The 11,247-nt window shown below is 42.3% G+C and overlaps 1 protein-coding gene across 2 annotated transcripts in view; it reads right to left on the bottom strand.

Annotated features, from left to right (window-relative positions):
* The window catches only part of trappc9 (trafficking protein particle complex subunit 9), a 151,479-nt gene that overhangs the window by 121,432 nt on the left and 18,800 nt on the right, over positions 1-11,247 (bottom strand). For both annotated transcript variants that reach the window (XM_031853713.1, XM_031853712.1), the window contains 3 exons: positions 10,997-11,123; positions 9,945-10,090; positions 3,891-3,976 (listed from right to left, as the gene is read on the bottom strand). In XM_031853713.1, coding sequence (XP_031709573.1) covers positions 3,891-3,976; positions 9,945-10,090; positions 10,997-11,123 — 359 coding nt within the window. The remainder of the gene's footprint in view (positions 1-3,890; positions 3,977-9,944; positions 10,091-10,996; positions 11,124-11,247) is intronic.

Genomic DNA, 11,247 nt, shown 5'->3' on the forward strand with positions numbered 1-11,247 from the left:
ATCACATATATATATATATCACATGAATATATATATCACATGAATATCACATGAATAACAGCCCGAAAATAATGCTGGATTTGGGTATTATTGCAGCTTAAAAATGTCTCTTTCCCAATGTAAGTCAACGGGAAAAGGTCTTTTTGGGCCCATTACTTGACAGACACCCAAGACTGCATTCACATCAAACCAGATGTTGCGGCAACAACGCCATTCCTCCCATTTATTTAAATCTGCGTAATGTGTTTAAGCTGCGGCGGTGGGGACGCAGATGATGCCGACAACAACTCAGCGGCCTGCGGCAAAAAGTCGAAACAGAATCAACTTTTGGAGAAACACAACCCAAAGTCAGGGTGCATGAGGGATGGGAATCACAGAGTAACTGGTAAAATAATACAATGTGAATGGCACTAGATGAAGAAATTGAATGTATCCTCTAGGGTTCGGAATATCTGTAGCAAAATTCACAGCAATAAATCCAGTTGTTGAGATATAATAGTCGAGATCCAACCATGACCTACCAACATTGCCTTCCCTAGAGCCACGCTGGTATCGTTGCACCATTTAGAGCAATCACTGCGGAGTCCTGTGAACTCTCGGCGCCAATCTTAGCCACAACAACGGTCTATTCTACTGTAGTTTTCTCCCTCAACACATACATGTTAATTACCCAGAGCCATTCATTTCTCTGACACCCGGAAGGCGTAAGAAACTTAACTTGTGCAGTTCTTTTACATGGAAGTGTTATTTGATAACACACGGGAAACTAGCTGACTCGGCGGTCTGAGAATAGTGAGGTGGTTCTTACAGGCTGTGACTTCAAATGCAGGCTCTCAATAGACTATGATTAAAAAGTTTTACTCATGAATACAATTGAAAGACGGCGTATAGTTGTTAAATTGGTTGCAGTGACAAAAACAGGCCATGTCACCTCAGCCTCATTTGTAGTCAGAAAAGTCCTCCATGTGGCTTTAAAGTCGTCTTTGAGTGTGCACTCAAAGCCCCCCCCCTCCCTCAGAACGACTTTATATTTACATTCTCAGTACACACTGCCTGGTTGCACGAGGCAGACTGAGGTGACGTAATGACTGCATCAATCCCCAACAGCAGACACTACCTCACTAGAGGGAAGGCTGCCGGAGAGCTGTGCCTCAAGTGCTCACGGCTGTGACTTAAACTCTCCTTGCGTTCCCTTCAGGACATTATATGCCTTTATTGGGGAGCAGAAGAACCCATATCAACCTATTGGAAAAAGATCCTTTGCATTCAGCCTCGGAAAGGTTAATCAGCCTGTTTCACCAACGGTAACGATAGGAGCGTGTGCATTGTATCGTTGACTCCACTGTACAACACCGACAGTGTGCAGTTAACCTTTAGATTGTCCTTAACTAATGCCAGGATAATGTTATGATTATTATTTATGATTAGGATTAGTATGTGTTATGGCACATTACTGCACATCTGATAGCAACAACACAACAAAAAAAAGTCATGCTGACAAAGCCAGACAAAAGACAGAAATGTCTCTTCTAATTTGGTTGAAAATCAAATTTCATGCAGTTTCTCAATCATACAATATGAAGATAAATAGTATTTTCTTGCTTTATCTTTACTGCAAAGAACTCAGCTGACCTGAGTTTAGTAAACGAGAGACAAAACTAAAAGCATGATTTGTCATTTTGAGAAAAAGCAAATGCATATTTCACATTTGTTTGTGGGGAGACAGAAGTATTGGACAGTGAAATTAAGGAGTGGGGGAGGGGATTGTGATAAAAACTTTAATAGAAAATCAATAAAGCGCAAAATAAAGCTGGGTATTAGTGCTGAAGTTGAGTGGTGACTGAGGAGGAGGGCCTGTCCTGCCAAACTACAGGGTCACCTTGGTGACGGAAGACGGAAAAGTGACCTTGTGTGTGTGTGTGTGTGTGTGTGTGTGTGTGTGTGTGTGTGTGCTTCAGAGTGCTGCTTCATGTACAGCGGATAGACGGCAGTCACTTTGTCTGGGGTACAGAGGTGCTCTTGGCAGCTTGCGTCACCCCGTCTGTCTCCACCTGCGTGACTCTACAACACCACCCGAGGTGCCCGGCTGCCGCGGAGCTTCAACCTCCATCTGTGACCTGATCAAGTCACCCGTGGGTGGGAGGGGTTAACGTCATCCTCGTCACCGTTTGACCTTGTCTGATCGAACGCTCCACCTCACAGTGACCCTCGCGCTCATGCACTGTGGGAAGTAACGCACTGAACTTCAGGTCCCACTGCATTCGAGTGCATGCGCCAAGAAGGTTCTGGTGGCTTTATGAAATCTTTGGCCGGATAGTGAATTCTCATTCGAGTCCTTCTCTTGCTGAGTCGGCTGACTTTCTGCTGACTCCCTCAAAATACACGAAGCCCATGGAAACAAGACAAGGCTCTTCGAAATATTTTTTATGCTCATTTTGATAATACAGTCATTGAAGATTTTTTTTCAGACTGTGTGTTTTTATGTCTTTTGTAATGTGGGGGAGTCACATGACCTGCACTTCAGACTGAGGCCACTACCCTGTACAGCCCAGAGAGTTAGTTGACTGCAACTAAGCTTTGTTTTCATAATCAATGCTTTTCTTTTAGCTGATCATCTATTTAAGGAACCTAAATAAACAGAAAAATATACATTTATTCAGGAAAAAAAACACTGCACCAAAGATTATGATATTTAAATCTCCCCTTTAATTTCTTCCCCGTATTTTGAATCCTGCTTTTTTATGTTTAACTATTTTAACGGTCAACTACTGTATATTTGAAGGGATGAATCCACACAAGCTAATTAACATAAATAAATGCACGGAGACAATCAGTCGGCGTTTACTCCTCCAGCTCAAACACTTTCCAGATGTTCCAGACTGGACGTCTGTAACAGCACGTGTGATGTTATCCGACCATGCAGGGCGGCAAAATCAACACGCGAGACCTGTCCAAGTCTATTTGGCATCAACTCCGAGACAGCCGCCACGATTAAGAGCCCACTGTCTCCGTTCACACTCTGCCACCAAACTTTCACGGCAATTTGTTCTCGACTTTCCAAATAATTAAAAGCAACATCTCTTTTGACAGGTAGTAACCGGCGTGAGATCCTGTGTGTGCCGCTGCTATCTGAGAGGAGGCCTCTTCCTGCTGGCCTTTTAGTGAGCCTGCTGATTGCTTTGCATTTCCACTGACGTCCCACATCACTGCATCCATAAACAGACGCGGCAGTGAGCAGCAAGAAAAGCATTGTATTTGATCATCTTCTGCACCCTTGATCCTGATAAAGTGGCTCAACTGGTGTGTGTTTGAGAAGGAGCAGTGAAGGTGTGACAATGTCCATGAATTAGAAATAGAAGTGTACGTCTGCACTGCAGCTGAAGGAAATGTCCTGATCTTAAAAAGTGAATTCACCAAGAAGCTCTTAAACAATACAATTAGATTGAACTGCCGGATGTCTGATGGCTCTTTTCAAAGAAAAAGGAGAGCGAATGGCCTTATGCTCTGGCAGGATGGTGTGTGAAACCATTAAAGGAATAGCACTACAGGGGGGGTGCCTCTCCCTAGTGATGTTTTCTTATTGTCAGGAGCTAGGAGAGTTTGTTCTCACCATCGTGTACAATCATTACGGTATTAAACTGTCAAAAAAGCTTTTAAGGAGCTTTAATTAGGCAATCAAAGATGAGCACAGAGCATTATCACTTGCCTCGTTGCAATCCTAAGGTGTGTGCAGACTGTTTGTATTATTACTGCGAGGTCAGCAAGCTCCTGTTTTTACAAAGCCGTGGTTAGATATTCACATATTGTGATTTTAGCAAATATTGAAATTCTTCCTTCAAAGCAAGGTATTGCAGTATATTTAAAGTTTAGGGGTAATAAATGTCACTGACCATGTTCTCCACACGAAGTTCGTAAGGCATGGGGTTGTAGACCATGAGCTGTACTTCACAAACATCTCCTTGAACCCACTGGAAGTCTAGTAAGAGAAGAAGAGACAAGAACACATTCAAATAAGATGTCGATGGTATAAAACATACTCGGAATTAATCAGCTGAGGAAAATACACCATTAGGCTACATTGCTATCACAGATCAAAGGCAACAGTCAGTCCTAGATGATGTCATTCTTTTGCCTTTCAAAATAACATTTTTCCTGATTAATTTAGAACCAAACTGAACAATCAGTGAATGTTCAATACAGTTTTTATGACGCTTTGGTAAAGCTGAACCTGTAGCTTCTTAAAAGCAATCATGTGACATCTTGGGAAATACGCTCATTTGCTTCCAAGCCGCTACTTGGATGTGAAGCTCGATACCACCCTCATATTTTGTGTTCAATAGAAGGCTACAGCCGCCGGCCAGTTAGCTTAGCTTAGCATAAAGACCGGAAGCAGGGAAGAGCAACAAACCAAGCTCTGTTTAATGTTTTGAACCCCTACATTTTACTAAGGTTATATCTTGTTCATTTCATCAAATGCAAACCGAAATGTAAAATTAACAATTTCTAATTTCAGGTTTCGTATGTGCAAAACTAAGCTTTTAACCCGCTGACTCCAGCTTCATGATTAGCATACAGACATGAGACATAAGAGCAGTATCTATTGTTCCCCGGTAGACTCTCAGCGAGAAAGCCATTAAGCGTATTTCCCAAATGTCCAACTGGAAACTCAAAAGACTGGAAACAGGGGTAAAGAGCTGGTCTCTGTCCAAAAGAAACAAATCCACCTACCTACTAATAAGTGACATTGCGGTTTATGGTCAGCGTCCTAATCCCTACACCATAGGGGTGTTCTACAGCGAACTATTTCTTGGCCCAGAGCAGTAACTTCCTGGAGTCCAGCCGTCGCGGTCCGACAACCAGCTGAGACTCCAGGAGGTTACCGTGCACTGCCAAGAAAGAGTCTGGCACAAAACTTCACATAGAACCACAACCTGTCGTTTTAACGCTTTCATACGGATTGCACACTGCACAGTAGTTTCTATACCACACTATATGTATACACTAATGTGTGCTACCGGCGCCAACATACCGATGACGTTGCAATACAGTCCAACAAAAGTTGAGCCAAGACGTTGTTTTTTGTCTCGCAGGGCAGAATCAGAACAAATTCCTGCAGCCAAGTTCCAAACTATGCAAACAGCTTTCTGAGAAGAGTGGAGGCCTCTATAGCAGCATATTAACGCCCATTCAGTCATCACATATGGGTGTATAGTACTGATGAACGTTGGGCCATGTAGTTGTAGATTGTATGAGGTCCAAACAACCTTTGAGAAAAAATGGATTTTAGAAAAAGCTTTTAGAAAGAAAGGGAGATGATAGCCCTGCACTGCAGTGTCCATCATTCCTGAATGAGATGTTGATAGTGTCTATTAGATTGAGAAGCTATACTTCGGTCCCACTGTAGCTCAACCCATCTCCATTTTGAGATGTAATATATTCTATGGTTCAACTGGAGAGTCCATTGTTGAATATAGACTTGCAAAAGAGGGCCTGAAAAATCCTACCTCGACCCTGTGAGGAAAAGAGATTTCTGGAGGGCGAACTCGAGCCATGCACCTTGGGAAATTAAGTCAGTCAAAAGAAAGATATCTATGATATGAATATCTGGAAAACCCCACATAACCTCAGGTCTGGCTCACAGGCATGCTCTCATAGCCAGCCAATTAAGTGTGAAATACACCTCAGAAAATAGAAAACAAAGTGGATTGCTGCTATCTTACTGGTCTTGCCTCAGCCGTAACTCCTCAAGTGGCCATTGAGAATCTGCAGAGATCTCCAAAGGCTTCAGCGCTTCCAAACTTCATGCGAACAAGGCGATAATGAATGTTTTGACCCAATACATGGCTGCTTTTATAAAAAGGTGCAATGTGTAAGATTTGAATACATATTGCAAACTAATAGGGGGCAGCATTTCCCCTCTGCTACTGAGTCCATACAATCTAAATGTACAGTCATCAGTTGTTAAATAAAGCAAACTAGTAAGCAATCGCAGGGCAAGAGTGCATAATCCTTGACTAAAAACTGCTATCGTTAATCACCTGTGTGTTTAATGTGCCACTAACTGGGAGCTATATGGTCTGTGATGTTGTGATAGTCTGATGGTTGGATTGAATCCAAAGTGGCAGAAATGGGAAAACGCCTCCGTTTGATCCTTCCCGCCACCAGAAGACTACTTTGCCAGGAGGAGAGTGGGTTGCTCTTGGAATTGGACATGAAGTTGGCAGCTGTGTAGCAATTAGCTTTCAGCTAACGCAAACAGTGGGCCTAACCTGTTTGTTGATCCGTTGAGGAGTCGAGGCCGTCGCCCTCGGGATCAGAACCCCGGATCAGGCCCCGGGCGCTGGGGTTCACGCTGGCTGAATTCAAGCTAACTTTGAGCTGCCACCTGCGCTCCTCTCTGCAAAGTCTTCTTGTAGCGGGGAGGACGGAACGAAAATACAAGTTGCTTTCTTGTTTCGGCCATTTTGGATTTACTCCAATAAAGAAACTATCAAAACGTACACGGACCCATTTGAAACTACATTTGAAATGAAGTGAACACAAAGCAGGAGGGAATGCATTCGTACGTAACTAAAGCCGAGCTTTGAAGTTTCAAATTACGAATAATTAGTACCTCAGACGCAGACTAGGGAACATTTGGAATTTGAATAGTGGGCACTGTGAACACATGCAATACACAGGTGGTCAAGCAGGAATGAGGTGTACCAGTGACCTGGTTTAAGATGCTGACCGTGTATTCACAACCCCCATGGATAGAGTTTGACTGGGGGCCTTCCTGGCACTACAACCAGACAAAAAAGAAAGTTGCCACACAACCTGAGGCTGTGTTTTTTAATGCAGAGCTATCGTCGCTCTGACTGCACAACACAGTCTCACGGCAGTTCATGAAATTCTCACAAAATGCAATCTATTGGTTTCGTGCTGAGCAACACGAATTGTCCGTTTCTTTTTTGTCGCTCGGCACAACTTCACATGCAACCTCGGTCTATATTGTGTAACTCTAACTTGGGGGGGCTGTACAATCTGTGTACGTTTTGCTAGTTTGTTTAGCGGACTGCCCCAACTCTCTGCTAGATCAGCAAACATTCTGCTGCACCCTCTGCAGAGGTTGGACCCAACACCATCACTGGTCACAGGTCGAACAAAAATTCTGGCGACATGTCTCTTGCATCTTTAAAGGTTCAAGTTGGCGATGTATTGTATTATTTCAAATCCAATGTGACAAAAAGGGAAATATGTCCCCGTCCAAACACTTACTGACCTCACTGTGTCCCGGCTAGATGAAGCAAGGTTCACCTCCCTCTATGCCCGTATAGCGCTGTAATAAATAGCCCACATCAGAGTGGATAGATAGCTGTGGACTACACAGTAAACGTGTCTCAGAGCAATTACATGGAAAACAATCTCCCGTTAGAGGACCCCCATTTTATGGCTGAACATCCACCTGATTGATAGCATGTGATTTAAAGAGCATACAAACACGCGCGTGCACGCACGCACGCACACATACATACACACCCGCACACACACACAGTATTTGCTAGAGAATTGCAAAGAATACGAGACTTTGGCCATCAGTAAAATGATTGAGTGGGAAGTGACTCTACATCTGTAAATGTTTACAGCTGTAACATATCAGAGCATAATGAAGTCATATAGAATATCCCTATAATGAGCATTTCACTGATGGCAGTAGACACTAGACCCAGGGATAAAAAAATGTATTTTTCAGGCTGAAAATTCCCCGCTGTGTTAGGACACTAAAAAGGTCAGTTGTCTGTGAAGGCAGAAATAATACTGTACCGAGTTCTGTATGAGAGGACGTGCCTACCTGTGGCTATAGTGTGCACATTCACAGCTAACCCATCATTCAAACACCTTTCTTTCTGGGAGATACCTTGAAGGAGTTAAGAGAGAATCTTAACTTCATTAGCTGGCAATTAGCTAATTAGCTAGTTTGAATTAATCTCCAAAGCCTCACAACACCACACCGCACGAGAGAAATACCAACGCTCAAGGGTATAAATATTAGCCGTTTATGTTTGTATATGTTGAGTGATTGTAAGGCAGTTAAACAGACAGATTTTAATACAGATTTTCCAGTGTAAAACATCACTGAATGACGCTGGTGACAGTTGTTCTTGATGTGGGGGTGGTGCAGTAGAGCAGCGTCTCTCCAACTAAATCTGAGCCGAGCCTAAATGAAACAGTTGGCTATTAACGGGGCGGTTATTTACCCAACGATACCTGGGGATTCAATCCAATACGTATAGTCTATAGATGTACAGATAAGTAATATCCGGTCCCTGTGTTGAGTCACTGATCCACTTAAACGGGAGAAGACTGGAGGGGCACGATGGGGATCAATAGTAATTTATTAAGGTTGATCTGGGGCTCAAAGACTCTTTGACTCGCCCATAAACGTCCAAGTCTGTAGATAAAGACACCGCCACACACTTCTAGTGGATCATAAGTGATATTGTACAAGTCTATACATTGTTTGGTTTTGTCTGACTAAAAAAGACAAACTTTTCTTTGTAATACCATCCAGAAAAATAGGGTCATCCATCTAGAAGTCAGTGTAAACCGTCAACAATTCTAAATGTTATTCTTTTACATTATTATTCATTATAGTGGTTATTTGCATTAAAAGAAACTTGGCATTGGGATAACGAGGTTTGGTCGTAAGCTTCAAACTACGAGGCTCCAGGTACTCCTCTAGGTATACATGGTAGGCGCTACATGTCAATATGCGCTTGTTACATGCATAGTGTCTTTTCTAAATAAAATTCCATCTTCACAGGAAGTTAGGTTTAGGTAACAAAACCACTTGTGGTTAGGAGAACTAAGTGATAGACATTAACTTGACTGAGGGAGAACTGACATCACATGGCTGTTTCTCGGTGAGAGACCAGGGTTTACTGATCGGTGCGTGCAAGTTACCACACACCTGAAAACAGACTCCGATGTGTAAAATCGGTGGAATTGCCCTTTAACATTGACTGACTGGCAGCTTAGACTGTGCTTTCCATTAGCTAATGGCTCTGCAACACTGGGCCTTCATCTGAGCTTGATGAAGAAGCTCTGAATGAGGCACAGTGTTGCCAAAAGCATCTTCACAGCAGAAGTGCTGCTGCTTTTGGCCTCCTTTCAAGGTACACGACTACATTCAAGTTATACTGTCCACCAGGAAACATTAGGCTGCTCTCTGCCTTCTGTTTAGGAACGCCCAGGACGTCTGCGTGAATGCAATCTGGATGAAAGGGGTCAGCAATATCTTACAACTGACAACGCGCTTCCCAACGGAGAGTACTGTCGCTGGATGATGAATCAAAAGCTCCCACTTCAAAAAGGACCCGCAAAGACCTGGCTTTGATGTTTAACTGCAGCAAAGAAGATTCCAGATCAGTGCTGTGGACCTCCACATGATTCACCACATGATTCACTGGTTACTCTTTCACACTATTCAGACCCCTTCACTGTTTTCACAAGTCGTGATGTTCATTTTTGTTACCAATGATCAATCTACACTCAACACCCCATTATGACAAAGCCAAAATAGGATTTCAGATTTGTTTGTTTTGTACAAATGTATTAATATGAAACATATTAGATATCATGATATACTGACCTTTGGTCAACTAAAATTCAAATTACTACAACATGTCAGGGGATCACTTTATATGAAGCCTATGTTTATAATGCATTATATACATTCTTATAATGAGTTACAGGCTGCTTATATAACTGTATAATTGCCATTATAAGCATAAATATCCATAATGCTTTATAACAATCATGACAGATTATAAAGAGTTATATAATTACTTACAATTTCAAGTATCATAATACTTGCTAATAATGCTGGTCACTAACTGACTTCTTTGTAAGGATCATATTGTATTACGATCTTTGTACAGCGAAGCAGGTGGAGATGATCTTACCGATCTTCTTACAGCGCTCCTCTCCTCTGTTGTGCATGATGATTGGAGAGTAGATGAAGGGGCTGGCGGTGGACATGTTCTGTCCCAGCAGGCCTTTCACTTTGTGAGGACGCAGACTGACGGGCAGGTTGAGGAGCTTCACTGATCTAGTTTGGGCATCACAGGAGGAAAATAAAAAAAGCACAACAATGACATGAGTTAGTCTCATTCCCCCACACGGATTAAAGGACCATTTCACAGCAAAGACGATCAACTCACCCTCATGTCAAGACAGAAACTGGAGACTTTTTGTTATGCACTTTGCACGATAAGTTAGTTGTTGTATCTTTAGAGTTACAACAGCTTATAAAGTATAATCCACGTGTATAAATAAATAAGGTTTATAACACTGTTACAGGGTCAGCAAACCAATAAAAGCAGAGAAACAGACACTTGAGAGTGAGTGCTCCTTAACTTTAGGGACCACGAGCTATGAATTCATTCACAGATGCATCGTCAATGTAATCTAGTAGACAAAAGGAACCCTCGGTTCTGTAGGAAAGTTACTGTTGCTCATTTATACGTCAAAACAGCATTTAGTTAAAATCAAAGTATATGACCAGACTTAGATTCAGCAAATACTGCGCCCAATAACAAAGGACTGGCATCACCATAAGGGCCGAAAATACTTCAGAGGGACACGAAAACACAGTGAGCAGCTGTTTTTAGCTGTAAATTATTTTGTGTTTTAGTTTTTAGAAGCCAGTTTTTTTTATACATTTAGTGTACGAATGTCACATACAGGCTAGAGAAATGTTGGATGTTTTTCAACCATACCAAAAGAAAACAAATCCAAATGTACCCGATAAGCCTAATTTCAATATTGACATTAAAAAGCACTGATTATATATTCAGGTGTTTGTTATCCAATCACTTAGAACTACTGACTAACCTTTATGTGCCAATGGTATAACTACTCCAAGTTCATCATTTGGATGATATTTTACAAATTTATAAATTGAGTCCAACATGTAACGTGAAAGTAACAACCAGCCGTCACGCTCCTGTCTTACCGGACGATGGGGAGCTTGGTGAAGGCCACCGGGGGGAGCTTCAGGCCATTGGGGAGCGTGATGACCTCCATTCCACCCGGACACTTGGACGTGTAGTTCTCCAGACTCTGGGTCACCTCTTTCTTCTCTATAATATGTACGAGTACATAACAGTAGCAAAATCAATGAGCACATGGCAAAAGACTGTGTGTGTGTGTCTGTATGTATATACACACACACACACATACATATACACGTACACACACACACAC

This window comes from Anarrhichthys ocellatus, unplaced genomic scaffold, assembly GCF_004355925.1.
Source record: "Anarrhichthys ocellatus isolate YVR2014 unplaced genomic scaffold, GSC_Weel_1.0 scaffold14, whole genome shotgun sequence".
Lineage (NCBI taxonomy): Eukaryota > Metazoa > Chordata > Actinopteri > Perciformes > Anarhichadidae > Anarrhichthys > Anarrhichthys ocellatus.